Raw genomic sequence first — 23,787 nt, forward strand, 5'->3', positions numbered from 1 at the left:
TAAGCTCTCATATAAAAAGGGTACAACAGAGTCCCCAATTGACACCCACCCGAATACAATTAACACTAATTGATATAAATCACAATACAATTAACAGCCCGAGGCGAGGGAACTATTTACAACGTCAGCAAACATGGGGGCCAAGAACGGTGATTCAACAGTTTTGTGGAATTTGGACCAAAGGTGCAGGAAGTGGGTCTCATCGATGAGGTGAGCTTGGAGAGAGCATGAGGGGAGATGGTAGAGAAACTAGAAAGGGATTGGGGTTCAGGGCTAGGGTGGGAGGGTCTGGGGAGATGTTTGACTTGGTGGCTGAGCAGAAGGGGGACAAGTAGTAGAGGCAGCTGAACGGATGGTCTCTATCTTGGTAACAAAGAAGTTTATGAGCTCCTTGTAGTTATTAGGGGTGAGGATGGAGAGGCAGGGTTAGGGGTTAAGGAGAGAGTTGGTAGAAGAGAAAAGAAGCCCATGGTTATCCTAGAGTAGTGTGAAGTTTTGACAGAGGAGAGTGAGGCTCAGTAAAGCTTGATGGGGCCCAGATAGTTGTCGCAATAGATTGCTAAGACAGTTGTGCACTGGATACGCTCAAGTCTGTGTCCCCTGACTTAAGGGAGCAAAGATGGGGGCCATATCAGAGAGGATGATCAGGATGGGAGATAGTGAAGGCTTTGCTGGGGACAGGCACATCAAAGGTAGAGATGAGAGAGTGGTTGAGCAAATTGACAACTGCAGAGGTATTGTGGTGAATGAAGAGTCAAAGGCAGGGCAGTTGGGAGTTTGAAAGTGCAATTGTTGTGACTTGGAAAGAGTTTAATCTAGGAGCGAACACAGAAGGAACTAGGGTTGCAAGGAGGTGGAGGGGTTGGAAGGAGGTAGGAATGTCGATCATGAAGGATACAAGTGATCAGAGATGATCTTATCAGTGATCTTATCAGAGACCATGGGAGTAGCAAGGCCTTGGAAGATTGCAAGATCAATATGGGTAGGAGAGTTTATATGGAGGGAGAGGTTTAGGGAGAACAGGAGGGCAGTGAATTCAGAGAAAAAAGTGCAAGGGGAGCTGAGATGGTGATTGAAATCACTCAGTACAGAGGCTGAGGGAGGGAAGGAGGGAGGATATCTTGGAGAGAAACTTGGGATGGGGCTTGAGGATGTGGTAGATAACGATAATTTTAAAGGAGAGGTGAGGGTGTGAAACGGTGTGAGGTTCTTGAAGGAGGAGAAGGTGACAGAGGAGTAAAGGGGAGAGAGCACACTGGGCGCAAAATTGGGCTGTGTAGCGCCCATTGTTTCGGCGCTACATGGCCTCTCCAACATCCAAGATGGTGTCTTGGCTGTGCACGCACGTTTCTGGCGTGACGTGCACCAGACGCCATCTTGGAATAGGAGTTAGTGACGATCTGGATTCTTTCCCCTCAGTCTGGTTCAGTAAAAATTGACGTCGAATACATTTTAAAGTTCAGCACAACTTTAATAGCAGGGTTCTTAGTCTGCAGCATTGATTTGGACTCCTGATAGAGTCCCTCTTTGCTGGCAGAGCAAGAACAAAAACATACAGAAATCCACACGTTTTTATACAATCAATAGGGGTTGGAACATACTTAACGAGGGTCAACACCAATCATAAGCCGGGCATAGGTTGCCATGCGAGGTTACATTATTTCCGGCCAATCATAAATCGTCCATGTGCTGATCATGTTGCTGTTAGACATCAAAGGGGATACTTCCTCACCTTCCAACTTGGAATGTTCTTCCCTGTCCCTTCTGTTCCTTATCTCCCAACCTGGAATGTCTTTCAACTTTGGCTAAGCTCGTTACCTATATTGATCTGCCATAAACATGGAGACATTCAGACCAGTCCTTGAATCACATCAAAGACTCTACATTGATAAGACCATGCAAACCTGCTGACTACGCAAACATATGGCCCAGCAGGAGGCCAGGCCACCTGTACCAATCTCAGTTACTAACTAATTAACCCTTTCTAACCATTTTGCATTCTGCTTCTTTGCCACGTGGACATTTTAATATTTTACCGAAAACTGACCACGTAGGGATTCTCATTCCCCCCTTTTATCATTTTATGATAACCAATTATTACGGTGCTCACTGGTTCTGCAGGTTCTGCAGTGCAGCAACATTTAAGTAAGCAATAAACTATAAGAGTTATAACAATGAATATGACTAGCCCTTGAACTAGAGAAGTCCCAATAGAACACAGACATGTTTCATCAATACGCCTTTGTACTCTTATCTGTTCTCAGGAACAGACTCCTTCTAAACATCTCTCAAGTAAGCTGCGAATGTCCTTGGTCAGCTAAACCTATTCATATTAGTTTGAAAAGGCTAACATAGTCAAATATCCCATGGTGCTTTATATTTTGTTTCCAGCCTAACTAGACTGAATGGTACCTTTCAGACCATTTTACACCTGTGAATTGGTGCCCTCCCCATTATATCCCTTAATCCAAATTCTCCCTACAATATCCCGTTAGATGCTGTACCTCATCTTAACCAGGTTCCCTTCGTGTTGGCCACCAGTCCGGGTGGAAGAGAGGCAGAGCATCTGATAATCCTATCAAACTATAATTGTCTTCCCTTTTACATGCACCTTACCCCAGCGGGTGCTACTCCCGGTACCATTAAGATGTGTTCTTAGTTGAAACCACAGAGACAATGGGGACATTCTCACCCAGGCTCTGTTTTACTATCTTTGCCAAACCCTTCATCCTCTGCTTACATTTGTTACATGCAATGAAAATCAAGAAGCACATTACAACAAACTGCACTACGACTAATACATATGAAATTAATCTAATCCAAAGATGGATCTGTATATTCAGTCCCAAATTCCAGAGGTCATTTCACCAGATGGTGACTTTAATTTGGTCAATGTCATGCTTAATGTTGTTATTGTCCTGTTGTAGGTTATAATAAACCTTCTGGGAGAGGCGTATCTCCATTCGCAATGCTTTCAAGTATTTAGGCAACAGGGATGTCAGATACCCAAATGTGTCCTGATATGCTTTTAAGTCCTTTCTGACATTCTCAGAAACTTGCAAGGTGGTGAGGTTATGCCGGTGTATCTCTACCAATCAGCTTAAATCTACGTCCTCTAGTTCTTGAACCCTCTGCTAGGGGAAACAGGTACTTCCTGTCTACTTTATCTGGGCCCCTCATAATCTTGTAATTTTGTATCTATCGTGCGGATATCTTCTAAATATTGTTTCTCCCAATTTTATTGTTAACTGATGGGAACCTAACCCTGAATTTTGGAAATCCAAATTACTGTGTCCCTTTTTACTTTAATTTCAGTCCTTTTGATTGATACCAGTGTTTCCTGACTGTTTCATTAATTAGTTGGTTTCTCTATGGACCATGTGTCAGTGCCTTGTTTAAAAGGATTTCTCACTCGCCTGGACCACATTAACCATTTTCCTGTTGTGCTGTTGTCAAGTAACTGAGCCTGTCTGAGACTCATTCTTCACTGTATCTTCTTCATGTATCTCCGCATACTAGCAGCATCTCATAGGAATGAGCTTAGTGTTCTTGGATATTAACTTTCTGCTGGCCAGTCTCTTCTTCCTCATGGTATTTCCGAACATTTTCCATGGCACACATCATATGACCTGTAGGATTCAGTCCTGTAAAAGCAACTGGTTTGTTTAAAGAGTGGTTGCAATAGCTCACCAGGCCATAGGCCTTTGTAATCATGTTCTTCATCCTGATCTCCGTTTCAGATGATGGCAACATACATTTGTATCTTTTATGTCCACTGTAGCCATTCTTCGGTTTTCAGGTTATCTTATCAAAAAGATCAGGGGTGTCTAGAGTGCTTATCTCCCCCTGAATGGTCCCGATGTCAGGGTAGTGGCCAGGCTATTGAGTGTAGTTTTCTCATTATTCATTATAGGCAAGGACACAAATATCTCCACGAGAAAGCTATCAATTTACTATTCTCAACTACACTTTCCTGACTTCCACTAGATTGTATATTTATGCCAGATTGATTTTTTTATCATGCCCAATTCAATGACTTTAGAGAAATTCCCATATCTCCCCACCTCGAGCATTCTGTCTCGGAAGACAACAAATAGGCTAAAACAAAACAAATCAAAATGTTTTCAAAAGAAGAGAATCAGGTTGATATCACCACGCTGTGACATTTGGTATCCGCTGATGTCTGCAGCTAAAGTCTTAAATCTTTAACACCACTGGATCGTTTCCTGCACCAAATTTCTCCAGCAAAGGTTGCACCGTAACTTTGTAACTACTCTTGGTAATCCTGCACCATCAACACTCACGTGGTCCCAAAAAAACCCCCAGGGTCACCTGTTTTAAAAGAAACACAGAAAATCCATTGCGGCTCTTCTTGAGAGCCCAAGTGATTAATTTGTCAAATCTTCATTTATTATTTATTTATCCAAAGGAATAATCCCTTTACCCGAAACAAATTCGGAAAACAAAACAGGAGAGAGAAATTGCCTAGTCTCTCTCTCTCTGAAGCACGCAGCCTGTCTGAAATAAACACAGTCTCTCCCACATACAGATGTACGCAGGGCTGCAGACTGGAATTTCTAACTCCAAGTCCTAATCTCTGTGTTTTCAAGATGTAACCACATTAAGCAGATATCATTAGCAGCCGCCTGCTAAGATACGTTATATTCCTCTTTTATTAATTTATTAATGGTTTGGGCATGTGTTTCTAGCACTGTAGCTATCCTTTGCAAATATATGGTCAGCATTTGATCCTCAGACAATTCCTTATCTGTATTTTCATTTATCTTTTAATATATCTTTAATGCGAGACCCTAAATCTCTGACCTTTTGATCTAATGTTGTCAAATCAATGGTGTTAACAACTGAGGCAAAGGCAGTTGCTATATCACTTATCACAGATCTTTACGTCTCCATATTTGCCTATCTCTTTTTACGATGTCCACCTCCATTCCATGTCGCTCTTTGTTTTAACACTTGAGTTAGGAGGTGTTGATCTAATTGTTGAGTTTTCTTAGCAGTCTCAATGCGAGTTATATAATTTGTCAGGGAAGGTCTCTCTTTGGTCAGATCTTGTATTCTACTATTAATTTCAAATAAAATTGAATAGCCCCAGAACTTGTCAAAACTTCCTTATCATACTGTGGCAGGGTAAAACTGATAGGTGTTTAGTACCCTGTGTCAGTACATAGCTCAAGTAATGGACTTCCAATTGTCTAACCTATGCTTCCTTTTCATATGATTTGTTTTACATTCCTTTCTTATCAATTTTTCACAGTAGCATGAAAACTTATATCTCAGTCAATTGTAGCCTTTGGCATTTCCGAGTGATTGGGACAATTTTACTAATACAACCTATACCAATTGTTACCCCATGTTCACCTGTGTTCTGGGCAAGCCTCAGACAGTTCTCAACCGACTGGGTCATTTCTATCTGTTTGAACTAGTCTTGGCATGACAGTCTGGCTTCTTGGGATGGAAGGGGTTAATATTAACTTGCTCTTGTGGTAGGAGTAACTTGATCCTTCTCCCTTTGAGATTAAGTTTCCACCTTCAAAATTTCTCTTCACACAGGTTTGACTGATTTTTTTACTTCTCACATTTGTGGATTGCTTTATACTATATTTTTGCACACTATTTTTTCACATACTTTTAGTGGATGTGATTATAATCAACGCTCCGAGCTGTTCCAGCTTTCCGACTTTTCCTAACACAATGATCCTGATAGTTTTTTTAATCTATCCCGTTAATTTTTAACCTCTTTTTAAACCACAGCCAATCACAAAATAAACATTCAAAATGCCAATTTTTTGAAGATCCCATGTCTGGAATTTAACATGCCCACACTTTATAAGAACCAGAATTTAATAGGTCACTTAACCTCAATAACTCCAATTTTAATTCGGCAGTATCAGAATTAAACACACGACAAGACAGATACATTACACAAAGGAAGAAAACACGTAAGACACAGTAAGAAGGGGGCGTGGCCCACAACACCGACAAAAAAAACACTGATCAAGACAGGCTTTTTAAAGGGACAGTACACTTAAACAACAGAACCTTTCTTTTTCGGGTCTCTGTCTTTTAAACATTTGTCTAGTCACTTAATTCTATCCATATTTTTTTTACAGTACTGTCTCCATAAAGCAATTAGTTCTTTGGCTGTGGTACCTCTGTTATTTTTCCAACTTAATTCCTGAGCCTTTTTGGCAGCATCTAAGTTTTATCACTAGTTCCTGTTTATATCCGATCACCAGGAACTTAAACCCTGACTACCCTCAGTGATATTAACCACTGACCTACCGCTTACAAGTTATTCCCTCAGTGATATTCGACCACTGACCTCTTCCTGCTATTTCTGTGTATTCGCCAGACTGACCTGAATCTTGTAAGGACGCCACACGAGTGTTAGCGATTGGACGATTCGTCGTCAGACTGACGGATTGGAGGAAAACCGACGTAGTAAATTAAGACTACTTACATCGGGGCGCCATTTCCTTCCTCCGTGTCTGAGATAATCCGCCTCTTACTCCGCGAACTCTCGGTGAACGACCGTTAAGATCCCCGTACGGGCCACCAAATGACGATCTGGATTCTTTCCCCTCAGTCTGGTTCAGTAAAAACTGACGTCGAATACATTTTAAAGTTCAGCACAACTTTAATAGCAGGGTTCTTAGTCTGCAGCATTGATTTGGACTCCTGATAGAGTCCCTCTATGCTGGCAGAGCAAGAACAAAAACATACAGAAATCCACACGTTTTTATACAATCAATAGGGGTTGGAACATACTTAACGAGGGTCAACACCAATCATAAGCCGGGCATAGGTTGCCATGCGAGGTTACATTATTTCCGGCCAATCATAAATCGTCCATGTGCTGATCATGTTGCTGTTAAGACATCAAAGGGGATACTTCCTCACCTTCCAACTTGGAATGTTCTTCCCTGTTCCTTCTGTTCCTTATCTCCCAACCTGGAATGTCTTTCAACTTTGGCTAAGCTCGTTACCTATATTGATCTGCCATAAACATGGAGACATTCAGACCAGTCCTTGAATCACATCAAAGACTCTACATTGATAAGACCATGCAAACCTGCTGACTACGCAAACATATGGCCCAGCAGGAGGCCAGGCCACCTGTACCAATCTCAGTTACTAACTAATTAACCCTTTCTAACCATTTTGCATTCTGCTTCTTTGCCATGTAGACATTTTAATATTTTACCGAAAACTGACCACGTAGGGATTCTCATTAGCGCATGCGGAAATACCGAATGCTGGAAGTATGTAAAGTAAGGAGAAAATGGATACAATCAGTGTGCAAGGATGATTTAAAGTGATAAATGCCAAAATGGTGTCTAATGTTCAACTCAACACTCAGTCTTAACCCCGACCACCTGAATGTGTCTTTTTGTGCCTGTAGGACCCCCACCTGTGCTATTTAAAGGCACCATGCAGGATTCACTAGTTAGTGGCTGGATTATTGCTTCTGGCTGCCGAGACATTTGTAACTGTTTTTGGAGGTCTCCTATACTTGAATACTAGGACGAGGGGATATAGCCTAACAATTAGAGCCAGGACGTGCAGGAATGAAGTAAGGAAATGTTTCTACACGCAAAGGGTGGAAGAAGTTTGGAACGCTCTTCTGCAAACGGCAGTTGATGCTAGCTCAATTGTGAATTCTAAATCTGAAATTGATAGCTTTCTGTGAACCAAGGGGATTAAGGGATATGGAGCTAAGGCGGATATATGGAGTTAGGTCACAGGTCAACCATGATCTCATTGAATGGCGGAACAGTTTAGAGGGGCTAAATGCCACTGCCACTTGCTGCCTCCTGATATGCGCCATCTTCTCCTGCAAGAAAGCGGGACATGTGTCTGGGTGATATGCCTGTCATGGTTGAATAGTTGCCTGTGTGTGTGGCCTGGAAGTTGTGGGTGGGTGGCTTGCAACAGTGGTAATGTGTAAGGGTGAGAGGAAGCATCTGATTGGAAGAGTTGAGTACTGATGGAAGGAGTTTATTGGGATGTGGGGGATGGGGGGGGTGTAGTGCGTGGAGCAGATGGTAGGAGACGCCACTTGACAGTTGATCTCACTCACCTTGACCACTCATGTCAAAGCATTGAACTTCTTCCTGCATTACATCCATGTTCATGATGCTGTGCGCTTGGCATTGACTTCGTCCCCCGCTGCCTACCACTGCCTTTTGGGTATATGTCTGAAGGGCCTCTTACCCCACCACCGCCCCCCCCCCCCCCCCCCCCCCGCAGATATAGGATGTCCCTCCTTCTGTCCACTTCTTGCACCAAGGCCTCTAGTGCACCTTGGTGCACGCACTCACAGGCCTGGTACCATCTCAGATCGGCAGATTGGTGAGGTCTGACATGCAGATTGGAGGATGTGGGATTTAGTAGTGCGCAACCTTTATTCAATGCTTTAACATAACTCATCAGTTTGCAAACAGGGATGGGAGTTGCATCTGTGTTTTGCATGTGTGATGTCTGATCTCCGTTCAGATGCCGTGCAGACAGCAGACTGTTATTTTCAGCAAATAACAGGTACCAGCTCCCGTTAAGAGATTTTTAAGAGACAGCTTGCCTTGAAGAGATTGGGGCTCCCCCTGCTGGTGGAAAGTGTAAATTGCATTGAATCCTCATGTCAACTTCGGAACACTGCTTGAAGGTAAGTCCTCAGGCCTCACGAAAGTCTCCTCCTGCCTGCGCAGGGGTAGTTGGGCGCAGGGTTTTTAACCCCGCTGTGTTTTGGTGATGAAGGCCAGTGCAGTGGTTTAGCTGGGGAAGGTGGTGAAAAATATAGCCAAGCAGGAAGGCTTTGAAAACAGGCAAGGTGTGGCCAACTGTTAGCCAAGTTTCAGTTAAAGCCAGCATGCCCAATATGATCATCCATAATAAGGACGATTTCCAACCCGAAAAGATCTCTTTCATGGCCACCCTCTGTTTTCAGATACACTTTATTTTCTATTCCATAGTAGTTACCTTAGCCATTATTCACCAGGATGCAAAAGCTTTCTGAAAATCCAATCATATAATACTGGCTGCATTTCTTCTGTCTGCCTTGTCAGTAATATCTTCAAAAAAAAAGTTCCAGTGGGTTATGACAAAAAAGTCAACACCAGTTGTTACACTGCTATCTCAATACATTTCTGTATTATTTTATATGAAGTTTTTTAATCTAAGATTTAGCACAGCCCATGTAAGATATATTATAGTTTAGTGTAACATTCGTGACTTTTTGTTATTTTCCACTTACTGAAGAAGGTAGCTAAGCTATTGCAAAATCTGTGATGAGTCCTTGCTACTGTTCACTTACTGTGCACCAAAAAGTAATCTAGTGTCTACGCATCCCCATCGTAAGTGCTTCCCCGATGCTCTGAGTTTACCGAGGAAGCTATCCCATTGATAGCTTCCTGCACCCTGGGGTAGCCATCTATCCTGTAGAAGTTGATGAACCTGTCTCTTTGCTGCATTGTATTATAGAAAGATAGGAACATGTATTTGATGAAGTTGATGCCCTGCCTAAGATAGCATTTGTCACCTGTTGAATGCAGGTCCTCAGAGCTCCTTGGCTGATGTTACAGAGGTCTCCAGTATCTAACTGGAAGGAATCAGTGCCATAGGAAAGGTTCAGCCTCCGGCTGTGGTGCCTCAAGCAACGCTCCTGCTCCTCCTTCAGGTCGTCCATAATAATCAGGAACAGGTGTTTTTGTAACTGGAAGGCTGTTTCCATTGGGGTTCCACAGGGCTCAGTGCTAGGTCCCTTGCTTTTTCTGATATATATTAATGATTTGGACATAAATGTAGGGGGCACGATTAAGAAGTTTGTAGATGATACAAAAATTGGCCGTGTGGTTGATAGTGAGGAGGAAAGCTGTAGACTGCAGGAAGATATCAATGGACTGGTGAGGTGGGCAGAAATATGGCAAATGGAATTCAACCCAGAGAAATGTGAGGTAATGCATTTGGGGAGGGCAAACAAGGCAAGGGAGTACACAATAAATGGGAGGTTACTGAAAGGTGTAGAGGAAGTGAGGGACCTTGGAGTTCTCTGAAGGTAGCAGGACAGGTAGATAAGGTGGTTAGGAAGGCATATGGAATACTTTCCTTTATTAGTCGAGGCATAGAATATAAGAGCAGGGAGGTTATGCTGGAACTGTATAAAGCACTGGTTAGGCCACAGCTCGAGTACTGTGTACAGTTCTGGTCGCCACATTACAGGAAGGATGTAATTTGACAGTGCTATCAAGCGACACTTACTCACCGATAACCTGCTCACCGATGCTCAGTTTGGGTTCTGCCAGGACCACTCGGCTCCAGACCTCATTACAGCCTTGGTCCAAACACGGACAAAAGAGCTGAATTCCAGAGGTGAGGTGAGAGTGACTGCCCTTGACATCAAGGCAGCATTTGACCGAGTTTGGCACCAAGGAGCCCCAGTAAAATTGAAGTCAATGGGAATCGGGAGAAAACTCTCCAGTGGCTGGAGTCATACCAAGCACAAAGGAAGATGGTAGTGGTTGTTGGAGGCCAATCATCTCAGCCCCAGGACATTGCTGCAGGAGTTCCTCAGGGCAGTGTTCTAGGACCAACCATCTTCAGCTGCTTCATCAATGACCTTCTCTCCATCATAAGGTCAGAAATGGGGATGTTCGCTGATGATTGCATAGTGTTCAGTTCCATTCGCAACCCCACAGATAATGAAGCAGCAGTCCGTGCCTGCACGCAGCAAGACCTGGACAACATCCAGGCTTGGGCTGATAAGTGGCAAGCAACATTCGCGCCAGACAAGTGCCAGGCAATGACCATCTCCAACAAGAGAGTCTAACCACCTCCCCTTGACATTCAACGGCATTACCATCACCGAGTCCCCCATCATCAACATCCTGGGGGTCACCATTGACCAGAAACTTAACTGGACCAGCCACATAAATACTGTGGCTACAAGAGCAGGTCAGAGGCTGGGTATTCTGCGGCAAGTGACTCACGTCCTGACTCCCCAAAGCCTTTCCACCATCTACAAGGCACAAGTCAGGAGTGTGATGGAATACTCTCACTTGCCTGGATGAATGCAGCTCCAACAACACTCAAGAAGCTCGACACCATCCAGGACAAAGCAGCCCGCTTGATTGGCACCCCATCCACCACCCTAAACATTCACTCCCTTCACCACCGGCACACTGTGGCTGCAGTGTGTACCATCCACAGGATGCACTGCAGCAACTCGCCAAGGCTTCTTCGACAGCACCTCCCAAACCCGCGACCTCTACCACCAAGAAGGACAAGGGCAGCAGGCACATGGGAACAACACCACCTGCACGTTCCCCTCCAAGTTACACACCATCCCGACTTGGAAATATATCGCCGTTCCTTCATCGTCGCTGGGTTAAAATCCTGGAACTCCCTACCTAACAGCACTGTGGGAGAACCTTCACCAAAAGGACTACAGCGGTTCAAGAAGGCGGCTCATCACCACCTTCTCGAGGGCAATTAGGGATGGGCAATAAACGCTGGCCTTGCCAGCGATGCTCACATCCCATGAACGAATAAAAAAAAATTGCACTAGCAAGGATACAGAGGAAATTTACGAGGGTGTTGCCAATTGAGAATTTTAGTTATGAGGAAAGATTGGATAGGCTGGGGTTGTTCTCTTTGGAACAAAGGAGGCTGAGGGGTGATTTAATTGAGGTCTACAAAATTATGACTGGCCTAGATAGAGTGGATAGGGAGGACCTATTTCCCTTAGTAGAGAGGTCAATAACCAGGGGGCATAGATTTAAAGTGATTGGTAGAAGGATTAGAGGGGAGCTGAGGATAATTTTTTTCACCCAGAGGGTGGTAGGGGTCTGGAACTCAGTGCCTGAGAGGGTAGGAGAAGCAGAAATCCTCAACTCATTTAAAAAGTACCTGGATGTGCACCTGAAGTGCCGTGACCTACAAGGCTACAGACCAAGTGCTGGAAAGTGGGATTAGGCTGGGTGGCTCATTTTTGGCTGGCGCGACATAATGGGCCGAATGGCCTCCTTCTGTGCCGTAAATTTTCTATGATTATAGGGAAATGCACAGTGGATAGACCATTACAATGCTTTTGTCTTCCTTACAAGTAGAAATAGGTGGGGCCCTGAAAATAATTGTCTTCAGGCACGAAAAGCACTCTGGGTGGCAAAGCTGGCAAGAATAAACTGCCAAACATGAGACATTTAGGAAAAAATATTTTTAGAACAATTTCCAGACTGCTGGGGTGAGGCTCCACAATTTTAATGGTGCCTTTGTCGGCCTCCCAGGCTGAATGCATGTGTTGCCATAAATTACGTCATTACCAGGTCACCCATGCCATTATTTTTCAGTCTAAGTGGCTGTGCGCAAATAGTGGGTAAATCCAGCAAATTGGTGATTGCCATTTACTACAATGGAGAACTGAGCGGTGAGAATGAGCTATTATCAGCTTTGTCTAGGCCAACAGTGGAGCGGCGCACATGGTCCAGCAATTTGTGGAGGATAGGAACTCATGGCGTATCTCAGTTACTTCGCAAATTGCTGGAATTTTAGGAACGAATAATGCTGCACGTCGCTAATGCTTCATTACTATGGCGTGATTTCTCAGCAATTTCAGGCCCAAATGTACCTTTATATTTATTGTGGCTAAGTATTGGCTACTACTTACCAACTTATGTCTAATTTAACTTATGAATCTTTAACTTATGTATTTATTGAAATGGCAGGTTTTGGAAGCTCAACCCGAAGGTACATTTTTGACCACTCTATTTGCTAAAGATCCAGATGTTGGCAAAAATGGCACTGTCTTTTATTCTGTATTAGGTAAGAAAGTGTGAGGAAAGGATCCTGCACTGTTAATCTGAATTGTGCTCTTTGATATTTTATTTTTACAAAAGTGAACAACTAATTTTTAAAAAGTCAATACCAGATGTTGCACTGATGTTTTAATGCAGTTCTCCATTATTTTATTTATATTGCTGCTGCTATGCTATGTGTGTAGTTCATATTTGAATGTTTAAGATTGTTAGCTCCTGCTGCATTGTATCAGGCAAGAACATCAGGCATTCCTAAGTAGCAGTAAATACTGTTATGACCAACCTCTAACAATTGAATTCTACTGACGAGAATAGTGACATGTTGATCAGTCCTTTAAAAAGACATCAAGATCATAAAACAGTAAATTGATCTTCCTTGTGAGGGAATATGTAAAAGAGATGCACTGATATTCTACAAGCTTATTCATTTTTATTTGCTGATCTGCTTGACATCAGTAATGAAGTGTATGGGCTGAACAGTCCTCACCTTCCATCTGAAGGAAATCAAAAAGGAAGAGAGAGAGAAGGTTTTTTTTAAAGAAAATATTCCCACTTTTATACTTTTTATTTACAGAAGATGATTCAAATAGCTTCAAAATTGATGCCAAAACTGGAGAACTGAGAACATCCAAGGTTTTGATGTACAGCCATGTATCACATTACAAAATAACAGTGATGGCAAGTGATGCAGGAAGCCCTCCACTTCAACAGACTGCAATAATTAACATACAGGTACAGGAATTCAAAAGCTAAGTATTTTACATAATAAATTTTAGTAATTTATTGTTGCAAGATGAAGAAAACATAGGGGAGATTTTCTGCTTTGGCATTCCTGGGAAACGTTCCTTCATTTCTGTTGCATTTCACTGCAAACCAAGTACTCTTTGAAAATTATTTGAGGATTACTTTGTGTTTTAAAAAATCATTTTATGGTTCATTTTACTGAATACTGATGATGTAAAATTTTGATGGACTCAATAATTTTTAACTTTAATATATGAGTAATTTATGAAAAATTGAATACATTAATGCACATTTTTGAATCTTTTCTCAGGTTATCCCCAGAGTCACAGAAAAACTAACCAATCAAAATAATCTAAGATATTTTATCATACCGGAAGGTTTAAGGCCTGGAAAAGTTTTGGGTTCTGTCAGTTCACATGAACATCGTCTGCTGGCCAGTCAGAAAGTGCATTACAACATTGTTGAAGGTGATGAACACTTTCAATTTGGGGTTGACAGTATGACAGGGGAATTGTACCAAACTCAAGAACTAGACTATGAAGCAATTTCTCATTATTTGCTGAAAGTTATAGCAGAAGATAATAGCCAGATCCCTTCAAGGAATATTAGTGTTTTCGTCAATATTAAAATAGAAGACCAAAACGATCATTCACCATGGTTTAAAGACAATATAGTTGTGATTGGAATTCAAGAAAATCTTCCAGTAGGGTCTCTTGTTCACATATTTAATGCAAAAGATGATGATGGAAGTGGACCAAATAATGATCTACGATATTCCTTCGTGTCCAGGAGTCCCTCAGAAAATCCATTCTACATAGATCCCTATCAAGGTTGCTTAAACACAGTGATGTCAATTGACCATGAAATGACCAAAACATTTCTTCTAACAATAACAGCAATGGATCAGGCATTAGATGTAACTGAACGCAAGATAGGCTCACTGACAGCTCAGATTATTGTTTTGGATGTAAATGATAACAGACCTATGTTTGTGTCAGAAAATGTTTCTTATGTATTGGAAGATGAGGAAGTGGGGTACCTTGTCCATCATATTATTGCACATGATGCAGATACAGGTGAAAATGGAAGAATTTCATATGCCATCATCTCAGGGAATGAAGACAGCACCTTCAAGCTCAATGAATCATCAGGTACTAAAACTAGTTTGTCATTGTTTGAGTTTTGCTCAACTATAGTTTATTGCTAACATAGCTGGTAACAGAGATAAAGAAAACTTGTATTTTACCTTGTGTGTTTTTATTAGGTTTGCTAACTTTGGCCTCCCATCTAGACCATGAAATGCAAGAATCTTATATCCTCACAATTTCAGGATGGGACAATGGACTTCCTGTTCAGTCCTCAACACAGACACTGATGGTTGTCATTGTTGATATAAACGACGAAGCACCAAAGTTTCAAGAATCTGTCTATGAAGTTGAAGTTCCTGAAAAGCTTAATATAGGAGCATTTGTTGTCAAGGTTGCAGCTTCTGATAGAGATTCAGGTAAATATAACTTCCAGCTGTTAGTTTTAATCCTTTTCTTGTTTAGCTGCATAGCAATTCACATTAAAGAAAGCAATAAATCATGTTAAATCAATATGGGAACACGAGGAAACAATCATTAAGCAGTCAAATCAAGGTCTCTTTTCAATGTTTCTGAGTACGATGCCAAATACAGCCACTGATTGACTATGGCTTATGATTATGTGTTTGATTACTCTGATTGAAGTACCTATTCTTCTAATACAGATTTAGTAATTTATTATGCAATCTTTAACAACAACAACTTACATTTATAAGCACCTTTAACGTAGTAAAATGACCCAAGGCGTTTCACAGGAGTGTTAACAAACAAAATTTGACACCGAGCCACATGAGGAGATATTAGGACAGGTGACCAAATGCTTGGTCAAAGAGGTAGGTTTTAAGGAGCACCTTAAAGGAGGAGAGAGGGATAAAGAGGCGAAGAGGTTTAGGGAGGGAATTCCAGAGCTTAGGGCCTAGGCAGCTGAAGGCATGGCCGCCAATGGTGGGACGATGAAAATCAGGGGTGCACAAAAGGCCAGAATTGGCTGAGCGTGGAGATCTCAGAAGGTTGTAGGGCTAGAGGAGATTACAGAGATAGGGAGGAGCGAGGCCATCGGTTATGAACAATATGTGTGCATAAACCATAACATGCCGATAAACTAAAATTAATCTCCAATTTGATGATTACTCATTGCATTGATATTAGGGCTTGATTAAGTCTTTCATTAAAGGCTGCACATACCTTACATCTTTTTATGTTCTCATTTTAAGTGAAGTATTTAGATAGAGTTGTATTAACACTTTAAAGACTGAAATCACATTTATGTATCATGATAAGTATAAAATTACAACTTTTTCCATTTATAACCAAGTATACTATGATAGTTAAGCATTTTACCACTCCTGGGAAGTGAAGTCAGTTAGTACTGATTGGTTTCTTCATAGCTAAAGAAGTATTTGTGATGGAGAGAAGACAATAATGAATAACTGACTTGTTTCCTGAGGCCTTTCAGAGCTAGGCATTTGGGTATTATGTTTCCATAGAAGGAGCAAAAGAACAAACAGAATTCAAAAGGGTATTGACAGTGTCTTGAATGGGTCTACCCACCAACAATAAAAGGGTTCCAGGTATGGGTGGGTAAGGATAAAAAAAGCATTCTACACGAGAATGCAGCTGATTATAGGAAAGTGTATGGGGGAGGCTTTCAACTGCCGGCTACCCATTTTTCGCCTGAGAAACAGGCAACCGGCAGTGGAAAATCTGGTGAGGATCTTGTGCACCCATTTGCCTGCCTGAATCAATTTTCAGACAGGCCTATAAATGAATGCCCAGCATTTTTGCCCTAAGTATGTAAATTGGGGTCCTGCTGTAGGACTCCAATTGCAACTTTCAAGGAGAAATGTAAACAATTTTACAACACCAAGTTATAGTCCAGCAATTTTATTTTAAATTCACAAGCTTTCGGAGGCTTCCTCCTTCGTCAGGTGAACGATGTGAAAATGACATCGTTCACCTGACGAAGGAGGAAGCCTCCGAAAGCTTGTGAATTTAAAATAAAATTGCTGGACTATAACTTGGTGTTGTAAAATTGTTTACAATTGTCAACCCCAGTCCATCACCGGCATCTCCACTTCAAGGAGAAATGGATGGAACATGCACGCTGCATGATGGTCTCACTTTCTCCAGACATTGAGAGGCCTAACCAAGCGGTCCTTAAAGGAACTGCTGGGGGCCTCTCCCAAAAGGTTTTTTTTAAAAAAGATTTTTGTTGTGCCAAGACAGCAGGAATGCTCCTCCAGGCCCCATGAAAATCTTCCAGCCTGTTGCCGATCCGTTCTCGCCACCCCCCAAACAGGCCTTACTTGCCGGCCGACTGCATACAGTAGCCAGCCAATTCTCTTCTTCACCACATCAGCGAGCTGCAGAAAAGTTCCCGTTTGGTGCTTGCAGCTTGCTGAGAAAACATTAATCAGGCCTGAACCTGAAAGTGGTTTAAGCCTCCTGACTGCCACATTGAGCGGGCGCCATGGGCCGATATCGCGCCCATTCGACGCTCAACCTGAAAGTCTCCCCCATGTGAGTGCTACAGGCATGTCATTATAGACCATTACAAACAAAGAAGTAGAGGAATCACTTACCTTGGCGAACTTCTTGAGGATGCTGAATTTCTTCTTCATTTGGAAGCTATCCTATTAACTGCAGAGGCTGCAGTGATCTTCTTGGCCACCTCTTCCCATGCAGCTTGACTGTCTTTTGTTGAGGAGTGCATTTCTGGGAACCAAAAATGGCATACCTCCTTGTTATCATCACCATCAACATTATTTCCAGGGCCCTCTTGCTGAAGGAAGTTCTCCTGCTTCCACACTAAGAATTGTTTGAATTCTGGTTCACGTCATCAACGCTTACTGCAATACTGAAATGAAAAGAAGCATTTTCTTGCAGAACGGAAAGTGCAGGCACAACTTTAAGGTGCTGAGTGTGCACTTTTAAGTCTTTGCACAGGAAATCCTGCCATCAATATCTGTACTCCGAGTGCATCATGCAAAATGTGCAACACCTGGATGGTAATGAAATCTCAGAAATCCAGAGAGGTCCCCTCAGTGTGTTATTGGTGCAAACTGCACACTGCAATTTCAGGCCCATGGGGCCCGATTTTAGCAGGGGTGCGGGTTCTCGGCGGGTGGGCAAGCGGGCGCATGGGTAACGCGCCCGGTGAAATTAGTGGGTTTCCCACGCAATCGTAGCAGGCAACCCACTAATTGGAGCCACTTACCTGCTCCTCCGGATTCCCCGCTGCTGATCTGCGCGTCGGGCAGGCTGCGCATGCGCAGTAAGATCTGTCAGCTGGAGGCGCTCTATTTAAAGGGGCAGTCCTCCACTGACAGATGCTGCAACCAATAGCAAAGATGACTGCATGGAGCAGCCCAGGGGGAAGGCTGCTCCCAGTTTAATGATGCCTCACCCCAGGTATCAATACATGGGGTGAGGAGGAGGGGGAGAACAGAGATCTTCCACCCGGCGGGCGGGAGGAAGCGGCCCGCCTCCGCCACCAGGAAGGCCTGGCTCAAGGTGGCAGAGGGGGTCACCTGCGCCACCAACATATCGCCCACCTGCACACAGTGCAGGAGGCGCTCCAATGACCTCAGTAGGTCAGCCACAGTGAGAACACGTAGTCTTTCCCCTACACTCCGTCTGTCACATCACTGCCCCCACCCCACATCTCCTTCGGCACTGCCAACACTACTCTGTCACATCACCCCTCATACCCACTCAAACCCCATCCTCATCTTACCTGCACCTGCTCACCTCGCCAGTACTCATCCTGCCACTACCACGCAACCCAATCCTCATACAATCTCATGGCTCTATCCCATACTCACCCTCTCGTGCATCTCTCTCACGGCCAGCCTCACTCAACCTGCCACCACCTGTGCTGCAGCCACAGGGCATGCATCACATATGTGCAGTAGGCAGCGTAAGGCAAACGTGTCGTGAGCATGAAGGGGATGCACAAGGGTGTTTGAGGGTTTGTCATGGTTCTTACTTCTATTGAATTTCAGAACAACTCACATCACACATTATATTGGCACCACTACTGCCATGTCTTCGCGAATCATGTCCGGTTTGTGCAATAATGCCCGCTCCTGGGTATCACTATGAGGACCCACCATAGATGCCACCCATTGTGTCATTGCAGAGTGGGTGTAGGTGTATTTGCAGGGCTCTTCTGCGCAGACGACTGAGAGACATCGGCGATGTCCCCGGTTGCACCCTGGAAGGCTGCGGAGGAGAAGTTCGGGAGGGCAGTGGTGACTTTGACAGCGACAGGTAGGAAGATGGTGCACGGGCCAGCCAGGAGCAGCTCGGCATGAAAGAGGCTGCAGATATCCACGGCTACATGTCAAGTGACTCTGAGCCTCCGTGTGCACTGCTGCTCAGAGAGGTCCAGGAAGCTGAGCCTCGGTCTGTGGAACCTGTGGCGAGGGTAGTGCCGTCTGCGACGCATCTCTCTCTGCGGTAGCCCTCCCTCCTGCTGTACAGGTAGATGTGTCACAGCACTCTGTTGTGGAGCTCCACGTGTCAGAGGTGGACGGCGAGGCTGGTGAGGCTGGTGATGCTGTTCGCCCTCCGAGGAGGTCATGACTACAGCTACGGCGGCCCCCATCCGCAAGATGTACATCTGAGGGGGTCCGCCGTAGCTGCAGGTTGGTGACTTTGACAGTCAGGAGGAGGGTGGTGGAGGCCAAACTTTGTCCCAAGTGACAGAGTGGCCTCCTGCAATGGGTGAGGGTCTCCCCCACCCCCCCCCACCACACCTGTCAAATGGACCTTTGCAGCTGCCACAGGCTGACAGCTGCAACACGTCCATTCGATCTGGGAGTGTTTCCCCCAGTGTGGGAAACAGTCCCATGTTGATCCAAAATCACACACAGTCCCTTAATCAGGTCAGTTAATGACCTGAAATAGCTAAATAAATACTCTCAAGTGGCATCCCGCTGGCTTTAATTGCCTGCGGGATTTCCACCAGCGGGGGCTGCGCGCGCACGCAGGCGCGTCAGCGGGGAACCCGGAAGTGGGTGGGATCGAGGCGCGATCCGGTCCCGCTCCTGGATTTCGCAATTTTCGGGGCCCCCCTGCCGAGAACGCACCCGATAGCGGGTGCTAAAATCGGGCCCATGGTGTCTATCCTGCCTAATAGGCGATGCTATCTAGGAAATGGGGTAAGACTGCAGATAGATAGAACACACAACTGCAGTTTACTCAAGCAGTCTATATTGAAGATGGCTGCCCTGGTTTGTAAGAGGAATTTTGTTCAATTTTAAAATCAGTTAACTTTTATTTCCATTGATTTGTAGCATTAAGTTTAAAAATCCATAAATTACCAATATGTTTTCATTTTAAGGACCATTGTTTTTTATTTCCAGATCTAAATTCTGCACTTATTTATGAGATATTACCAGGAGCTGGATATGATTCGTTCAAAATAAACCCACAAACTGGTGTCATCACTACAACACAAGTATTGGATAGAGAAATGCAAGAATATTTTGGCATTAAAGGTAGGAAGTTCTACAGTGCTGCTATTTAATTGAATTAATCTAATAAAATTAGATATATTTACCAACTATAAAATTGGCTTACCCATTTTCATAAAAGTTTGTACATCTAAACTAAGGCCTAGTCTCAGCCAAGGCCTTCAGTGGATCATCCATCTAATCTTTTGGGTGCTTCTGACGCTTTAAAGCTGTACCTGGACTTTCTGGTGCTGTAGCTGCTGCAACATTGCCGGAATTCTCTATCTTTGCACTGGTGGGCTCCCCATTGATGGCAAGACTCCCTCCGGGAACCTGCTGTGCATATTTAATGAGCTTCGACCCAAGACAATGGATTGAGGCTGGAGCAGATACAAAGAGACAGGTAGAACTCCCACCCTGCTGGAACTCTGCCCTCAAGAGAATTCCCTCCACTATTTTATATACCTCTACAAGATCACCTCTCAGATGCCTCCTTTCCGGGCTGAAAAGACTAAGTCTATCTAGTCTTTCCTTATAACGCAGACCCTTGACACTCAGGTTCAGGCTTGTGGCTCTTTTTGCACTGCCTCCAGCACTTGAATGTCTCCCTTGTTTCTCGGTAACTAGAACTGGACACAGTACTCAAGGTGTGGTCTGACCAGAGCACTTTACAGTTTGATCAACGCCTTCTCTGACTTGTGTTCTATCGTTTTGTTTATGTAGATTTTATTTATTTGTTCTTGAGATGTGAGCGGTGGTGGTAAAGTCACCCTTAGTTGTTCTAAGAATGTGATGGTGGGCCTTCTTGAACCGTCGCAGTCCTTGTGGTGGTGATGTTCCCACAATAGTGTTACGTAGGGAATTCTAGGATACTGACCCAGCAACAATGAAGGCATGGCGATATATGTCCTAGTCAGTATGGTGTGTGATTTGTAGAAGAACTTGGAAGTGATGGTATTCCCACAAAATTGCTGCTCTTGTCCTCCTTGGTGGTAGAAGTTTAAGGGAGGGGAAGTGCTGTCGAAGTAACCTTGGTGAGTTGCTGCAGTGCATCCTGTAGATACTATTACAGCCACAGTGTGCAAGTGATGGAGGGGCACCGATCAAGCAGCCTTGTAGATAGTGGAGAAGCTTTGAGGAGTCAGGAGGTGAGCCACTTGTTGCAAAATGCTCTTGTAGCCACAGTGTCCACATGACTGGTCTAGTTCAACTTTTGGTCAATGGTGACCCCCAAGATGTTAATGGCAGGGGACACAGCGATGATGGTGCCATTAAAGGTTAACGTTCTATTGGCGTTGTTAGACATGAGTTAGACCTGTTGAACATTGAGTCTATTAGGACTCCTAGATCTCTTCCAACATCTACACCATTCATGAAGTATGCTCTCCGAAATGGCCTATATGCCATTTAGTTGTACAAGCATTTGCTTCAAAAAGAAGACCTATCACCCCCTTCTGCAGGGCAGTTAGAGGCAATAAATATGGCTTTGCCAGTTTTACACACATTGCAGAAACAAATTTTAAAAATAGCTTAGAAACTTTAAAGAGCTGAGTTTTTAAGCTTTGTGGGGGATAGAAATGGATGGAACAGAATGGAGGGTGGATGGGAAAAGGAAGGGTTTGGATTTTCAGTGTAGGAGGATCTTGCCTTTTGTGTGGAAGATCATTTTTATATGAATGGGGTATTTTCATATTTTTTGTGTATGGGGTCTCATATTTTTGTGTACGGTAGCCTATATTTCTGTGTAATCGTATACAGCCCACTCATTGGTTTTGACACCCGTATCCAGTCCCCAGTTCCAAAAGGTTGAACATCTCCGCCTTAAAGATTTAAAACTCCTACTTGCTACATTCTGTGTTACTCAGATTGATACAACTACTTTTTAAAATGAGGTTTGTTTGAAAAAAGTCAATAAATATTAACTTTTTTTGTATGAAGTTTATAACATCAAGTGGATTGATAGTATGATGTATATTCTGTTCATATTAGTAACATGTTTATAAAGTAACATAGCAATTTTTTAGAGAATATATTTAAACATAAGGTGTAATTTTCTGAATTTGCTCCCCCATTGCAGAATTTCACAGAATGCATATCAGGAACTTGGACATGGAGGTCAGCACATTACATGCCCAAATTTCTAATACACACTCATGGCATGTGAATCTCTGCGCCAATTTGTAAATCTACCACCGTATGATTTCTTACTTTCTGGTACAGATACAAACATGAGGGGGTGAAATTGGTCTTCAGCGATAGCGCAAAACCGGCGATAGTAAATCAACAGCCCGTTTTACACCCTGTCTGACTTTCTCTTCCATTAACTTCGATAGAAAATAAAATTGGGCATGGTGTAAAAGGGCTGTCGATTCGCTATTGCCGAAGACCAATTCCACTCCTGAGAATTTTCAAACTGCACAATAGAAAAAAATGAAATAAAATCTCATAAAAATGAAAGGATTTTCAAAATAATTTCCTCTCGTGTATCAATTTCATTATATATAGATATAAATATATATAGATATAATTATTCTCTGCTTACTCAAATAATTAATAATTAGTTTAAAAAAGGTGAGCTTAAAAGCAGAACAGAAAGATGTTCAGAATTTTTCGCAGAACAGAAATTAACTAAGTTGAAGTCACACTAAAATTGGTCTAAAGTATTTAACATAATTGTAATGTATTAAAATATTAAAGTGTTCCAACACAGAATATAAATTATTACTATGAATATATTGTTAATCAGCTAAAAAAGCATTCATATTAAGATGGCAGACTATGGTTCCTTGGATAACTTTGCTTTGTATGCTATGTGATAGTTTTGGTCCGAGACAGTGGGACCCCATCTTTATCTGACACAACTGCAATCACAATGACTGTGCTGGATGAAAATGACCACCAGCCTGAATTCATGCCTCCTTTACATGAGCTGCATATTTCAGAGAATCTGGAACCAGGGATTATTCAAACAGTCATGGCTTTGGACAAGGATGCAGGGGACAATGGACTTGTTAGATATAAAATTATTGGTAAGCTAAGACTTCTGATTTTTTAATTATAAAAAGTATAAGGTGAATCACATAATGATGTTTTGTTAATTGGAGAACACTTGGAAACATATGGTGTGAATTTCCGCAGGTGTTCTCTCCTGATCGTCTGCCATAACTTTGACAGAGGAACCTCAGAAACCCCAGAAAAATGTTGTGTACACTGTTCTTCCAGGGTTTCTGTGGCTCTTCCACCAAAGTTACAATGGGCAATCATGAGAACCGATGTGGAAATTCACACCCACACAATCATTAGGACAGTACTGCTATTTAGTATCTTTTCTATCTGTAAGGGACCATAGCATTATAAAAGTTAACAGCAGAGAATGAGTTTATTTGGCCCATCATGCCTCTGTCAATTCTGTACTAGAGCAATCCAAACTAATCCAGCTATTCTGTTTTGTCTCTATTTCCTCTGCTTCAACTAATTATGCACTTTTCCCTTATAAGATGCAATAGCCTCGGTCTCAGCTACTCCCTGTGGCAAAACAATCAATGATCCAACTCTCTGAGTAAAGAAATTTCTTCAGCAGCACCTCAAGTGAGGCGTCACTGAATCTTGGAGCTGGCTTGCCCCTCTGCTGCTGCATTCTGCGTCCTTACTCCTTGCTCCAGCAAAAGCCAT

At 43.1% G+C, this 23,787-nt stretch overlaps 1 protein-coding gene across 1 annotated transcript in view; it reads left to right on the plus strand.

Moving 5' to 3' along the window:
* dchs2 (dachsous cadherin-related 2) overlaps positions 1 to 23,787 on the plus strand; it is a 162,783-nt gene that overhangs the window by 92,526 nt on the left and 46,470 nt on the right. The window contains exons 7-13 of the mRNA XM_067982273.1: positions 12,738 to 12,834; positions 13,402 to 13,559; positions 13,882 to 14,722; positions 14,836 to 15,075; positions 16,879 to 17,040; positions 20,026 to 20,160; positions 22,935 to 23,144. Coding sequence (XP_067838374.1) covers positions 12,738 to 12,834; positions 13,402 to 13,559; positions 13,882 to 14,722; positions 14,836 to 15,075; positions 16,879 to 17,040; positions 20,026 to 20,160; positions 22,935 to 23,144 — 1,843 coding nt within the window. The remainder of the gene's footprint in view (positions 1 to 12,737; positions 12,835 to 13,401; positions 13,560 to 13,881; positions 14,723 to 14,835; positions 15,076 to 16,878; positions 17,041 to 20,025; positions 20,161 to 22,934; positions 23,145 to 23,787) is intronic.

This window comes from Heptranchias perlo, chromosome 1 (assembly GCF_035084215.1).
Source record: "Heptranchias perlo isolate sHepPer1 chromosome 1, sHepPer1.hap1, whole genome shotgun sequence".
Lineage (NCBI taxonomy): Eukaryota > Metazoa > Chordata > Chondrichthyes > Hexanchiformes > Hexanchidae > Heptranchias > Heptranchias perlo.